This window comes from Lissotriton helveticus, chromosome 5_1, assembly GCF_964261635.1.
Source record: "Lissotriton helveticus chromosome 5_1, aLisHel1.1, whole genome shotgun sequence".
Taxonomy (NCBI): Eukaryota; Metazoa; Chordata; class Amphibia; order Caudata; family Salamandridae; genus Lissotriton; species Lissotriton helveticus.
In genome coordinates, this window is record NC_136065.1 from 406315252 (window position 1) to 406328908 (window position 13657).

Genomic DNA, 13657 nt, shown 5'->3' on the forward strand with positions numbered 1-13657 from the left:
TAACCTTCTGCCATGAGAGGGCTTACCTTCAAATATATTTCAGGGAAGCTGGTGTTTGCTTTGCTCACAACCGCAGGGTGAGTCTCCTTGCCGGTTGCTTATGCATTTCAACAGGGTTGGAACACCAAGTCATGTGATTATCAACTGGCCTATAGGGGCATGTGGACCAGAGAGGTGGTTTCTGGGAACCGTAGTGCTGCCATAGTTTTATGTGCTGGTTGCTCCTCATGCTCTGTTGATTTCGCTGAGGCAATTCAGCCCATTGTTCACACTATTGAATTTCATAATTAGGTACGCTTCCTTTTGAAGCAAGGCCATTTCCACATTAGTATGATGTTTTGGATCAATCCAGAACAGAATCGTCCACTTGAAGTCGTTCTCACAGTGGTTACAGTTCACAAAGTGTTCCACCATTGGAGCAGTGAGGACTTTTTTCTTTATCCTCGAGCGGTGCTGCGTGATCCTCACGTTTGCCGCCTGGGTAGTCTTCCCTATGTACACCTTGTTGCACATGCACACCACAGCGTAGACCACGTTCTTAGTTCTACAATTTGTAAACGCATCATGTCTCCATGTCACACCGTTATGAGTAAAAACATTGCCTTCAATTGTTGCTGTACAGGACACACAATTGCCACATCTGCGGTGCCCACAAATAGGTTTTAAATTCCATTGAGAAATTAGATCACTTTTTGGCTTTTGGATAAAGCTGTCAGCTTTGACCAAATGTTGCCCTATGCTTTTGTTCTTACACATGGCAAAGATAGGTTTTTGTAGCGGGGGATCTAATGTTTCCAATAAATGCCAGTTGTTTAGAATAATACGCTTGAATTGGTTTGTGTGCTGGCCGAAGGTCGACACACAGACCAATCTATCAAGCTCCTCCTTTTTCTTGATTTTGAGCAGAGTGTCCCTCGGGATAAACCTTACTCTTTTTTTCGTGTGAGAAAGCAATTTTTTTGGGTACCCCCTATTCGCCATTTCACCGCAAAATAGGGAAGCATGCGTCTCAAAATCCGACAAATTGGTACAATTGCGCCTTATCCTAAGCAGTTGCCCATAAGGCAAATTTTCTCTTAGGGATTGGGGATGTGAGCTTTTAAAATGTAAGATCGTATTTCTGTCTGTGGCCTTTTTATGGAGTGTTGTAAATAGCGTTCCTTCGCTGCTGCCTACTGTGACATCCAGAAAGGTCATTTTTTGTTGACTGGAATTCAATGTGAATTTAATGTCATTGTGTCGAGAGTTAAGCCAAACATGGAACTGGTCCAACTGAGTCTGGCTCCCCTGCCACAGGAGCCAGACATCGTCAATGTAACGTAGCCACTGATGTATATTGCTCAAAAATGGATTATTGTTATATATGAACCTTTGTTCATATTGGCCCATATAGAGCACCGCCAGCTCCGGTGCATAGGGACAACCCATCGCTGTCCCTTTGATCTGGATGTAAAACTCGTTCTCAAATTTGAAATAGTTGCTCCGTAACGTGATTGATGCCAGTGATACAATGAATGAGGTGGGTACCCTATGTGGTCTCTCTCGTTGGTCCAGATGTATTTCAATGACCTCAAGTGCCTCATCCTGAGGGATTTGTGTATATAAAGAGGCCACATCTAATGTGACCATTAGTTGTGTGCCTTCATCAAATTGTTGCCCTTCAATTTTTGTGATAAAATCCGTGGTGTCACGAAGGTGTGACCTAACCTGCGCAATGCATGGCTTTAGAAAAAAATCGATATACTTCGATACAGGTTCTAGTGCGGAATCACAGCCCGAGACAATGGGTCGACCCGGGGGTACCTGTGCATTTTTGTGAATTTTGGGCAAGAAATACAGAACTGGCGTTCTGGGTGATTTCTTGTTGAGATATTCAAATTCCTTGGGTCCCAGGAATCCATCATCAAGCCCTGCCTTTGATATTCTCAGGATTTTATCCTGAATGGCATGTATAGGATCTTCTTTACAAGGTCTGTACCAGTCAAGATTATTTACATGTGCCTGCCCCTCTGTGAGGTACATGGAGCGAGGCCACAGCACAACTGCCCCACCTTTGTCAGCCTGCTTTATTATGATGGATGTGTCTGATTTCAGATCACTAATCGCTGTGGTCATGCCCTTGCTGATATTGTTTTTCGAAAACCTTTTTGTTTTTTCAAGTTTGGTGAGTGATGATAGGACCGTTTGTTCGAAAGCAATTATTTGTTTGGGAACATTTTGAGTCGGTGTGAACTTTGACTTAACTCTCAGACCAGTCGTTTCAATACTAGGTGTCGTTTCGGCAGAAGCAAAGAAGGCTTTTAGTCGTATTTTCCGACAAAAATTTAGTGCTTCCAATTTTAGTTTAGTGAAGTCCGTTCTTTTATTTGGGACAAACTTGAGGCCCAGGCTCAAGAGCATTTCTTCATCTCTCGTCAATTCTTTATCTGAAAGATTAACTATAGTTGACCCACTCAGTTGTTGTAAGTCTTGTTGCGGGTTTGCATATTCCATTGCTGCTTGAAGCGGACACGCGATTGCCCGCCCCTGGCTAAAAAAGAAGAAGAGGATGATGCAGCTGAGGCACCTCGTCTTTTCGAATTATTCTGCCTTGAGTCGTTAGAGGAGTCAGATGAGGTCGTGTCAGAAAAAGTGAGAAATCTGTTTCTTGATCTCCCCTGATAGGATGTAAGAGCCCCTCGCGACTCTCCTGACGTATAGAAAGGAAGACTTCTATACGTCAGGAGAGTCGCGAGGGGCTCTTACATCCTATCAGGGGAGATCAAGAAACAGATTTCTCACTTTTTCTGACACGACCTCATCTGACTCCTCTAACGACTCAAGGCAGAATAATTCGAAAAGACGAGGTGCCTCAGCTGCATCATCCTCTTCTTCTTTTTTAGCCAGGGGCGGGCAATCGCGTGTCCGCTTCAAGCAGCAATGGAATATGCAAACCCGCAACAAGACTTACAACAACTGAGTGGGTCAACTATAGTTAATCTTTCAGATAAAGAATTGACGAGAGATGAAGAAATGCTCTTGAGCCTGGGCCTCAAGTTTGTCCCAAATAAAAGAACGGACTTCACTAAACTAAAATTGGAAGCACTAAATTTTTGTCGGAAAATACGACTAAAAGCCTTCTTTGCTTCTGCCGAAACGACACCTAGTATTGAAACGACTGGTCTGAGAGTTAAGTCAAAGTTCACACCGACTCAAAATGTTCCCAAACAAATAATTGCTTTCGAACAAACGGTCCTATCATCACTCACCAAACTTGAAAAAACAAAAAGGTTTTCGAAAAACAATATCAGCAAGGGCATGACCACAGCGATTAGTGATCTGAAATCAGACACATCCATCATAATAAAGCAGGCTGACAAAGGTGGGGCAGTTGTGCTGTGGCCTCGCTCCATGTACCTCACAGAGGGGCAGGCACATGTAAATAATCTTGACTGGTACAGACCTTGTAAAGAAGATCCTATACATGCCATTCAGGATAAAATCCTGAGAATATCAAAGGCAGGGCTTGATGATGGATTCCTGGGACCCAAGGAATTTGAATATCTCAACAAGAAATCACCCAGAACGCCAGTTCTGTATTTCTTGCCCAAAATTCACAAAAATGCACAGGTACCCCCGGGTCGACCCATTGTCTCGGGCTGTGATTCCGCACTAGAACCTGTATCGAAGTATATCGATTTTTTTCTAAAGCCATGCATTGCGCAGGTTAGGTCACACCTTCGTGACACCACGGATTTTATCACAAAAATTGAAGGGCAACAATTTGATGAAGGCACACAACTAATGGTCACATTAGATGTGGCCTCTTTATATACACAAATCCCTCAGGATGAGGCACTTGAGGTCATTGAAATACATCTGGACCAACGAGAGAGACCACATAGGGTACCCACCTCATTCATTGTATCACTGGCATCAATCACGTTACGGAGCAACTATTTCAAATTTGAGAACGAGTTTTACATCCAGATCAAAGGGACAGCGATGGGTTGTCCCTATGCACCGGAGCTGGCGGTGCTCTATATGGGCCAATATGAACAAAGGTTCATATATAACAATAATCCATTTTTGAGCAATATACATCAGTGGCTACGTTACATTGACGATGTCTGGCTCCTGTGGCAGGGGAGCCAGACTCAGTTGGACCAGTTCCATGTTTGGCTTAACTCTCGACACAATGACATTAAATTCACATTGAATTCCAGTCAACAAAAAATGACCTTTCTGGATGTCACAGTAGGCAGCAGCGAAGGAACGCTATTTACAACACTCCATAAAAAGGCCACAGACAGAAATACGATCTTACATTTTAAAAGCTCACATCCCCAATCCCTAAGAGAAAATTTGCCTTATGGGCAACTGCTTAGGATAAGGCGCAATTGTACCAATTTGTCGGATTTTGAGACGCATGCTTCCCTATTTTGCGGTGAAATGGCGAATAGGGGGTACCCAAAAAAAAAATTGCTTTCTCACACGAAAAAAAGAGTAAGGTTTATCCCGAGGGACACTCTGCTCAAAATCAAGAAAAAGGAGGAGCTTGATAGATTGGTCTGTGTGTCGACCTTCGGCCAGCACACAAACCAATTCAAGCGTATTATTCTAAACAACTGGCATTTATTGGAAACATTAGATCCCCCGCTACAAAAACCTATCTTTGCCATGTGTAAGAACAAAAGCATAGGGCAACATTTGGTCAAAGCTGACAGCTTTATCCAAAAGCCAAAAAGTGATCTAATTTCTCAATGGAATTTAAAACCTATTTGTGGGCACCGCAGATGTGGCAATTGTGTGTCCTGTACAGCAACAATTGAAGGCAATGTTTTTACTCATAACGGTGTGACATGGAGACATGATGCGTTTACAAATTGTAGAACTAAGAACGTGGTCTACGCTGTGGTGTGCATGTGCAACAAGGTGTACATAGGGAAGACTACCCAGGCGGCAAACGTGAGGATCACGCAGCACCGCTCGAGGATAAAGAAAAAAGTCCTCACTGCTCCAATGGTGGAACACTTTGTGAACTGTAACCACTGTGAGAACGACTTCAAGTGGACGATTCTGTTCTGGATTGATCCAAAACATCATACTAATGTGGAAATGGCCTTGCTTCAAAAGGAAGCGTACCTAATTATGAAATTCAATAGTGTGAACAATGGGCTGAATTGCCTCAGCGAAATCAACAGAGCATGAGGAGCAACCAGCACATAAAACTATGGCAGCACTACGGTTCCCAGAAACCACCTCTCTGGTCCACATGCCCCTATAGGCCAGTTGATAATCACATGACTTGGTGTTCCAACCCTGTTGAAATGCATAAGCAACCGGCAAGGAGACTCACCCTGCGGTTGTGAGCAAAGCAAACACCAGCTTCCCTGAAATATATTTGAAGGTAAGCCCTCTCATGGCAGAAGGTTACTGACAGTGTTGCATTTGACAAACCTAAATGCGGCCGTGCTAACACGCGGTTTTCCGCTTTGTTATTGGTTTTAGAACTCAGAACAGAGTCAAGCGGGAAGTAACGAAGGGGAGGCACTCCCGGGAAGGACTTAGCAGGTAGGCTCCCTGAAATGGCACAAGGTTCAATGAATTGGTTACCGCTTGTTCTTAAACACGGTCGAGCTAATACGCGCTCGCGTTGTTGTCATTCTCCATAGAAATCTAACTGACACGAAAAACGAGCGGCTCAACTAAACCCGGTCCGAGCACCTGTGAAGTAAGTTAGTCAAGCACTTGAGGTTGGTCACGCACTTGATGTTAATGCATGAATTGAAATGGACCTGCAGTAAAATGGGCATTTCCATTTTTACAGAATGTGATCCGCCACGAAGAAACAGTCCATTGGTAGGGGAAACTACTAGGTGTCGCCCGCACACCCAAGGTAAAATATTGACCTGTTTGGCCACAGTCTCTTTTTCCGTTGGGACAGGGACCCCAATTAAAACTTTACCACTTTGTTGCAGCGAGTACCCACGGCCTAGACCACAGTTCATTTTAAAGTCCAGCCCTGGAATTTGAATTCACCAGGTATGCTGCACTTTGTCTGTTACAGAAATACTGTTGTAAATACATAATGGATTGAGGACGAGATAGATTACGTGTTTTGTGTTTTGTTTTTTACTATGCAGTTTCCATGGACAAAACTCTGACAGCCCTGATGAGAGTCTTTTGATTTAGACAAAGGACTCGAAACGCGTCGGCATTTCTTGAATTTTCAGGCATTTAATGCTAATGATTGATGCTGAAACGTTTTTTTGATTTGCATAAAAAAGTAGATGCACTTTGTATTGGTTGAAATACTTTTTACATTTCTTCCGTGTTATAATCGGTTTTGACATTCAGGATTGTGACTGTATTATTGAGTAACAGTTCCATGCTTCACTGTAATTAAGAGCACTTTTGATAATGTTATTGTGTATATATGTTATTTGTGTAATTATGTATTGCTTTTGAATAAGTTTCACGATTTGTTTGTGAATCGTCTACAATGTGGTGATATATGGTAGCACCTGAAGTTGATGATGTTCCTTTTTCTGCCTTCACCAAAATAGCGAAAAAAAACTCAAGTGGAATGAACTTAATAGACAAAATTGTCTGGATAAACTAATAAATTTTGGTTTACCCAAATTCAACATTTGTTGTGACATTCGTAACAGAGGCATAGGTAAAAACCCCCTATATTGTTGTATGTCACAGTTCCTCAGCGCATATCGACAGACACCCCACTCGACCACCCGCTGCGCTCCCGCGCACCTAGTATTCAAGAAGGTACCCAGAGACTGCGTGCCAGCTACACCTACCTGGTGCCCCCCAGAAATAAACCACGAAGCCACCCAAGATCGACGGAGGCGCACAAACGACAAAGCCAGTCAAGCCAGGAGAGCCCAAGCCAGGTCATTAGTAGTTGGAGACAAAGTGGTCCTCAAGAACCGACACCGACATTCAAAATACGACTCAGCCTTTGAACCAGAAGTGTGGGAGATCGTGAATGTGCACGGCACCATGGTGTCTGCGTCCAGAGGCACACGAGCCGTGACTCGAAACGTGTCATGGTTTAAGCGTGTCTCTTGCGAAAGTGGACACGCCGGCTCTGCATCTGAGGAGGCGGAAGACGGAGACCAGGAGCCAGCGCGCATGGAGTCACCCACGTCCCCACAAGAAGAAGAAAGATCGACTTCACAGAGACCCGAACCAGCCGACAACATCAGCCCTGGAAACTCATCGAGCAATGATCAACATCACCCTGAGCAACCAGTGGAGACAGGAGGTCTGGAAAGTCGTCAAAGCCAACGATATCACCTGCGACCCAATCCGACCCCCAACCAACGATTAAAGGACTATGCATGGAATATGAACTGACTCAAGACATCTCATGGCCGGGACTATTGATCTGTGAGTTTGGAGGGATGTAGTAATGGAGCCACCCGGCCCGCACACATACGCATGCACGCACGCATACGCCTCGGGGGCGGGGCAGCCCCTGAGGTTAAATAAACGGTCATAAGGTCGCTCGAGGTCTTTGGCCCTAACTGTTAGCCAGTGTTGCGTCATTCACTGTCAGTCATAGTTAGGCCCCACTTTGCGGCCTAGGCATTCCCTTGTCCCGTGTCTCCGGACACCACAGCAGTGATGGGGATTGTAATAAAGTCACAATGCCTTTAGGGTCAAAGGCCAAAGCTCTCAATCAAGGCTCGTTAACAGTTTAAAACAGGCTGTGACCGAGAGCTCTGGAGTTGAGGGTCAAGGCAATGCGACTATCTCACAGTGGGCCAAAAAGATAAGAAAATAAAAAATACACTTACCTAAGATTCTTCCTCCGCCTTCTTTCTTCTTGAATGCTGTCAGCGCGACAGCACCTCACGGAGCCTCAGCCAATCCCCTTCTGCAAATCCTGACGCTGCTCTCAAGCTGCAGAAGAGCAGCATGAGAGCAGTGCCAGGACTGGCTGGAGCGGGCTGCCTCTAAGCTCCTGCAGGCACTGGGTACCTGTGGCTGCTCTCCACCCAGCTGTCTGAGACAGATAGATGGAGAGGTTTACACTACGCATGTATTGTATTGTAATTGCATTTATATAGCGCTTACTACCTCTGACGAGGCGTCAAAGCGCTTTTTCTACGAGTAGCACGCTACTCCGGGACCCATAGAGGATTAGTGTTGAATTAGTATAGTGAAACATGCAAGTACATTTTAAGTGGTGGATAGGTTAATCAGTTATTTAGATTTGGAATGATAGCAGAAGGATAGAGGAGGAAAAAGGTTTGTATTTATATAGCACTTGTTACTCCTGATGGGGTGTTGACGCACGCTATTCAGGAAGCCCATAAAGGATTAGTGGTGAATTAATATGGTGAAATATGAAGTAAATTCAGTGGTGGATATTAGTCAGTTATTTGGAGTGAGAAGGATAGCGGAGGGATAAAAGGGGAAGAAAGGTTCGCATTCATAGAGCACTTGTTACCCCTGATGGGTGTTGAAGCGCTTTTCTGGCGAGTAGCACGCCACTCTGGAACCCATAAAGGATTAGTGTTGAAAATTAGTATAGCAAAATATGAAGTAATTTGAGTAGTGGATATGTTATTCAGTTATTTGGGTAGAGAAGGGTAGGTCGTGGGATAGAAGAGGGAAAGAGGTTTGTATTTATATAGCGCTTGCTACCCCTTATGGGGTTTTGAAACGCAAGTAGCATGCTACTCTGGAACCCATCAGGATTAGTGTTGAATTAGTATGGTGAAACATGAAAGTAATTTTAGTGGTGGATATGTTAGTCAGTTATTTGGATTGAGAAGGGTTGGGGAGGGGTAGAAAAAAGGGAAGAGTTTAGAAAGGTTTGTTTTAGGGAATCGGTATAGTAAAAGAGGTGTCAGATGATGCAAGGAGGGGTAAGAGTAGGAGAGAGCCTATAAAGGGTTATTTTGGGGATCATAGTAGTGGTATGGGATTTGGGATAAATGAGAGTGGGTGTAGAGGATATATTGATAGATTTATAGGCTGAGAAATAGGGTAGTGCATTGGAAATGCTAAATTAGAAGAAAGATAAATATATAGATCCATAAGTACAGTGAAAGTATATAGATGCATAAAGGAGTTAAGTATATTGGGCAGCATTTCTGGCCCTGGTCAGTCTGGAACAGGCTCAAACAGGCAACTGCCCTTGTCCTCTCTGTCCTTAACAGGCTCAAACAGGCAACTGCCCTTGTCCTCTCTGCCCTTAGCCTCGACACCCGGGCTGAGACGCCCTAACCCTGGTATTTTATAGCCCCAGTAATCAGGTGACCCCTTCAGCCAATGGGAAACCTAGCCCTTTCATTATCCAATCACAACACTAGCCCTAAAATCTAGAACCAATAGGAGACCAGGACCTTACAGCCCTAGTCCAAGCACCCAATCAGTTCAATAACCCTGATCTCTACGTCTAATAGAGGCCCTAGCCCTACCAGTAGTCCTAACACAAGTCCAAGCAACCAATGGCAAAGGAAGCCCTAGTCCCTACTTCCAATAGAAAGCCTAACCATACTCTTAGTCCCACAACTAGTCCAGCAACCAATCACACCAGAAGCCTTAATCGCTACTTCCAATTAAAGGTCTAACCCTAGCCCTAGTCCCACCCTACTCCCAACAACCAATAACATAGGAAGCCCTAGTCCATACTTCTAATAGAAACCCCAGCCCTAGTCACAACCCTACATTGATTGAATCACAGACCCAGAAACCAATCAGAACCCTCAAATACCCAACCAATGAGGACACCAACCCTAATCCAATAGAAACACCAGATACAACCACCAATCAGTGTACACATGTACCAACCACTAGCAGACCATACAAGGTCACAGCGACCTCAGACAAGGTTTGCTGGCCAGGGAGTTGGAAGCTGATTCTCCTGTTCAGAATCTCAGAGAGCTCAATCCACACTTTGGACTTCTGCAGGTAAAGGCCTCACTAACTTGAAATCTAACAATACTGTTTGAAAAAAACGTTACTCCCTCTCCTGGCCAAAAAGAAGTGCACAGTCCCTAATAAATCCAGTTGAAACAGCTCACAGAAGCACCCTCTGATGTAGAATATCCCTGTTGCTGGGGGGAGGAGGCAGGAGGGCTGGTTTCACTGGCTTGTGAACACAAAATGGTGGCTGGGGGTGCACTGTTTTAACATACAGGTCTTAGCACAGAGCAAAGGAGAAATTTGGAGGGAAATCTGAAAGTGCACAACTCTAAAGTATTTCTTAAGAAACGGCTGCCAAAAGCTGGTGTTGCCGGCTAACAAGACTCCTTTGCTTTGATTCCACTTCAAGTTTTACTGAACTCATTGTGTTCCAATCTTTCTTTTGCTCCTTCTTTCTCCCTTTCTCAGGGAAAAAGTCTTATGATGAAAAAAGTCCCTGTTCCTAGAAAATGCTGGCGGTGCCCACCATATGCAACCATCGGCACACATTAAGTACTATAGTGGAGTCTTCACAATAAACTGTGCAAAGACAAGTTATACATCTTGGACTTTCTATTCATATTTCCTAGATAAGGGTGTCTTGCTAGCAGGGGTTGTGAAATTCTGAAACTCTGCAAAGACTTTTTCTTTAAAAGGAAGCAGCAGGCTACTGCCTGCAAGAAAGGCGCTATGTACTGAATGACAGATTTCATGGCTTGACTCAGCGATGGCGTGTACACAAGGGCTAGCTTTAACAAAACAAAAATGTTTAGCATGGTTACAACATGGATCAATAGTCAATAATCCACTCAAAACCGGTTACCACATACCATATCTCGAAACTGGTCACCTTTAGCTTTCAAAAATATAGTAACAAGGGAGAAGCCCTGCTAATGATGCCACCAGAAATGCACTTCCCCACAGTACCTACATGGGAAAAGTTCCCCATCTGGTTTCTCTTTGAGTTTTAGTGTAGGCCATGTTTTTCTTTTTTGTCTGCAGGGCACATAGTCGAAGCCACTTCAGCAAAACCTTTGCAAAAGAGTATCCAGTTAGAAAAAAGGTGTAAAAAGCGATTTAGAAATGGATTTTGATTTTTCAGTTCTTAAATTCTAACAACTTTAACCTAAAGTTTCCCTAAGAATTTCCTAATTCCTTCTGAAACTTGGTCTTAATGTTCAAGGGAAAAGATTTTAGAAAAAAGTTAAAATGGTTATTTCGGAGTTCGTTTAAAGAAAATAATACTTTTGCATATCTTACCTCGTCTGTGATCTGACCGCCAAACGTCACCCATGTTCCTGCAAAGAGATATGTTTCAATTCACATGGACTACTTGAATAAAACGTTCATGCAAAAACATACATAAGAGTTGAGTATTTCTATTAATTATTTTATGTCCATGAAATTAAATACATATGACTTAGCAAAGGACACCTGTTTAGGACAAACGAAGGTCATATTCTGATTAGAACATTACAGAAATATAAGCCCTGATGAATGTGTCCTAATACAATTTTACTTGTAAAAATATTGACATTTGAAACGGTTAATCACTTCCACGGCGTTCACCTCATTGTATTTATTAAATGAATTCCTATGTGTGCATCCACATATTGCCTTCCACTGGGTTTATATGAATTTTATCTTAAGTATTTGTACCCTGATGAGGATATCCTTGGATAACTCACCCACGTCTATTTGTTTTTAACAGAATAAACTGTGAAGTCAGACAGGGCACAGCATTACCAGAAATGATCTAAAGTTGTTAATGCACTCAAAATCATTCATTGACGTGAACTGCAATTTGATGAAGTTGTTAAAAAAACCATCTTGTAGTGGTTATACAGTTTCAAATAATTGAGGGAGTGGACAGCATCAGAGAGATATGAGGTATGTGAGAGGTCTAGACGTCTACATACATAAAGCTAACTCATTTCCATGTTATAGTACATCGTTATTCCAGTGGCATTGTCATTAATCAGATTTTTAGACTTTGGTGGGCTCACAGATAGGTATTGCTGTGTGTGGGGGCGGGGGGGGGGAGATGGGTAAGGTGACTGATGTTTCAAATTTCTTCCCTTGGGAAATCGCTGATGCAGTCATGCAATAGTACCGCAAATGTATTGAGGATGGGTGTTTTTCCGGTTAACATGGCTTCTGCCAGCTGTTTTCAGTTTTCATTTTGTCTAGCCAGTGGAACGAGGAGACTGAAGAGAAGGTGATCAGTTGAAGAGGCGAGCTACTGATCCCATTTTGATACCTAAATCTGGTTGGAGCGAATAGGCATAAGGTAAGCATACTGTGCAGTATTGTTTTTTGTGAAGGGCTGTGATATGATCTTAGATCAGAGCCACCAATAAACTTAAAGCATCTTGATCAGAGGGGCAAACCTCAAGCATACCAGTAATATTTGGGACATGCCACACATTCATGTTGGCTCCGTAAATAAACTCCTGGGGATGGGGGAGGACGCCCCATAAGTTGAACAGTTTGTGTTGAGAAAGGAGCCACTGGAGAATCAGATCAGTGAGAGGTAGGGAAGTGGTTATAGCAACTATCTCATATGAATAGGCAATTTCATAGTCAATTTAGGTGGCTGCCTGCACCAAGCATATACAAGAAAAGGTGGTCACGGTGGTAATACACTAATCATTCGAAAAAACACATCACCTGTAGAGATTCAATTGCACGTTTAATTATATTCAGAACATAATAAGCATGTTTCGTTTAGCAAATGTAGTTACATATTCATGCTCAGGTGCTCCAGAAGGAAAGAAAAGGAGTAAGTGCTCTGGGATGTGCTCAGGCGGAGGATTATCAGGAAGGGAAAGGCAGTGTGCAACATTCACATCATAGGATAATGGTGGCCTGTCCAGCCATGCTAAGGGATACATTGGTGTAAAACCACGTAGTATTTCAGAAACACAGTAAATTAATTGGTGTTGTCTACATGTGGTAACAAGCGAGACCATCAACGTTTTGACCCCAATCGTGTGTGAAGGGAAGTTAGATCCTTAAAAAGGGATCTTCATCAGGACATATGGAGACACCCTTTATGAAACCTAGAGGAAGTCTGGTGAGTACCAATGGAAAAGGTTTTGCCTGTGGGCTTCAATGTCAAAGAGGCGGACAACGTAGTGGGCTGCGGTATCAATAACATGTCGGTTATTAGAGCCTTGTGGCTGATAAATGGAAAGAATCAATGGTTCTTGAGAATTCAAAATGGAATTAATCCCAATTCGATCTCTGCGCTCGTCCCAGGTTGCAGGATCTCTTGCGTGGTGTGTTTTTTCGAATGATTAGTGTAGTATCACTAGACCACCTTTTCTTGTACTGTATATGATCCAGGTCCAGTGGCTTTTGGGTTTCCACATTTTTTCTGTAACTCTGCACAACGCATATGAGCTGAATATTGCAGTGTTTACAGTTACTATCCATGTTTTGCTGTCTTTGAAGGGGAGTTGTTTTCAAGACAAGAGAACAAGAATAGCAATTTGTGGTGGTGGAGACACAAGGGAAAGTCAGGGCAGCAGGGCAACCTTGTGGGAACCACTGGTATGACTTAGAGAAGGAAAGTCAACTACATGGTAGCTACTATGCAATTATAGCTGGCCGGGCTATATTTTAAACACACTGGTAAAGCCTCCACTTTCATAGCGGAGATGAATGCAGGGAGGGTCAGTTGGTAAATAGGATGAGAAGGAGTAAGAACATGCCAAGTAAGACACTGGCAGTGTTG

At 43.3% G+C, this 13657-nt stretch overlaps 1 protein-coding gene across 4 annotated transcripts in view; it reads right to left on the reverse strand.

The window, feature by feature from the left end:
• Nucleotides 1-13657, reverse strand: part of KCNAB2 (potassium voltage-gated channel subfamily A regulatory beta subunit 2) — a 1353173-nt gene that overhangs the window by 346805 nt on the left and 992711 nt on the right. For all 4 annotated transcript variants that reach the window (XR_013594749.1, XM_078642625.1, XM_078642626.1 and 1 more), the window contains one exon: nucleotides 11179-11216. Coding sequence is in view for 3 of the 4 variants with exons in the window: in XM_078642625.1 (XP_078498751.1) it covers nucleotides 11179-11216 (38 nt within the window). In the remaining variant the exon portion in view is untranslated. The remainder of the gene's footprint in view (nucleotides 1-11178; nucleotides 11217-13657) is intronic.